This window comes from Bidens hawaiensis, unplaced genomic scaffold, assembly GCF_021521415.1.
Source record: "Bidens hawaiensis isolate Kalapana, Puna unplaced genomic scaffold, B.hawaiensis_p1.1 tig00003822_1, whole genome shotgun sequence".
Classification (NCBI taxonomy): Eukaryota; Viridiplantae; Streptophyta; class Magnoliopsida; order Asterales; family Asteraceae; genus Bidens; species Bidens hawaiensis.
The window spans coordinates 1,769,615-1,771,616 of record NW_027491219.1 but is presented as its reverse complement, the minus strand read 5'-3'; the positions used below and the strand labels follow the sequence as shown (position 1 = coordinate 1,771,616).

At 35.5% G+C, this 2,002-nt stretch overlaps 1 protein-coding gene across 1 annotated transcript; it reads left to right on the top strand.

Annotated features, from left to right (window-relative positions):
* Nucleotides 1-660: 660 nt before the first annotated feature.
* LOC143624498 (uncharacterized) lies at nucleotides 661-1,338 on the top strand. The gene has a single exon (XM_077095130.1). It carries the CDS (start codon nucleotides 661-663, stop codon nucleotides 1,336-1,338), a length of 678 nt encoding a protein of 225 aa, XP_076951245.1.
* Nucleotides 1,339-2,002: the final 664 nt, after the last annotated feature.

Genomic DNA, 2,002 nt, shown 5'->3' with positions numbered 1-2,002 from the left:
AATGTTATATTAAATGAGGTTTTTAGATATTTATAAATTATAAATTTTTTTTTTATATTTTATGAATCCATAAGGTATGTATCACATGGGCTATATTCAAGTTTTCTTATAAAACAATACAACAATAAATTTATGAAAAGCATCTTCTTGTTATTTGGGTTTAACAACTGTTTATAAATTATAATCAACTCTTGAAAACATTTAATAACTAAATAAATCATTATAGTGAACATTTATTTGGGTTAGTTATATTGCCAGATTTGTCATAGATTAATATCATTTGATTTTTCTTTTACTATATGTGGTGTTTAGCTTAAATAATATGCTCTTAAGCTACCGCTTCTTTCTTGCTTGATAGGGGGGCTTCCATTCACCAGCGCAGACTAAAAGTGCTCTCCGAACCGTGCTGGATAGTCACCCATCACACGGCTCTCAAACCCAACCTGTGGTGGATCCCAGGTGACAAAGTAAAAGCCTTTGATCCTTTGCCCCATACTTTGAGATGCTACTCCCCGCCGATCAAGCAGCGACGCTGCTCTTAGCTTTAAGCCGCTATCGTTCGGTTCGGATAATAAGCTGATTAAATAATCTTGGTTAGAGTGTGAAGAGTTACCTATATTGGTAAAACAATCTTGGAATCAAGAAACGTTTGGTTCGGGTATGTCTCGCTTAAAAGCAAAATTCAAAAGACTGAAATCTTGTCTTAAATCGTGGAATGCTTCTAGAAAATCTGAGTTAAAAACCAGAAAAAAAGATCTCCTCGTTTGTCTTGGTTTATGTGATGTGGTCTTGGAGGCGGGTCAAGGGGATGACAATATTAGGTCTATTCGTATGCAGTCTGCCAATGATCTTGCTAAAATGGAGCAAGAGGTTGTTAATGATATGGCCCAAAAAACAAAGTATAAATGGCCGATCCAATGGGATGAAAACACAAAGTTCTTTCACACCATCATTAATAAAAAATGGAATTTGAGAACCATTTCGGGAGTCAAACTTGAAGGGAACTGGATTACGGATCTGCCTCAAGTCAAAACTGCCTTCTTTGATTTCTTCAGCGCCAAATTTGCCAAATTCGATACATTTCCGGTTGTAAACCAGAGTGATCGGTTTAAGAGCTTATATCCTTTTCAAAGAGAGGGTCTTGAAACGAATGTTTCTCTTGTTGAAGTTCGGGAGGCGGTGTGGTCGTGCGGAAGTAATAAGTCTCTTGGACCTGACGGTTTTTCTTTCGCGTTAATTAAACATTTCTGGGAGGATCCAAAAGATGATATTTTGATGCCGTTACTCAGTTTTGTAACACTTTCATTTTTCCTCCAGGCAGTAATTGATATGAGCTAAATTATATATAAATATAATAGTTATTTCCTACATTTTCAATAGCTTTTGACGTTGTTTTTATTTAATATTACTCTCAACTGACACATATTTAAAGTTCAAAGGTTTCATGAGACAACGAGTTTAAAACTAAATAAATGTTGTGTGAATGCATTGTAGGTGTCGAAATCTTAGATTTCAAATTTTACAAGACATATGGGCTGGGCCCACAAGAACATCAAAAGGAATAAAGGATTTGTGATCAGAAAATAAATTGGTGGGCTCTAAGATTTGTTGGAGCTAAAAATAAAAAAACCCTACCAACATTAGATTATATAATAATAACAAAAAGGGTTTTGGGGTATTATTATTGTTTTGGGACGTACAGAAAGAGATCGGCGGCGAGAGTTTTTTTGGTTTGTGTGAGTTGAAGGCAAAAACATAATATTATTGTGTGGTGTTGTGTGGTGGTGGTCTCGTGAAGGCAGAAAAAAAGGGAGCACAATTGAAAACAATATTTAGTATCACTTCTGCTTAGTATTATTATTATTTTTACGTTGGCTGCTGTGGTATTCACAAGTCACGATTTGGAGACAATTAGTTTTTGTGGTGGATGAATTGATTGGACATGGTACAAGAATTGTGTTACGGACTGAAACCACTGCAAGGTATGGGACTTGTCCTACAT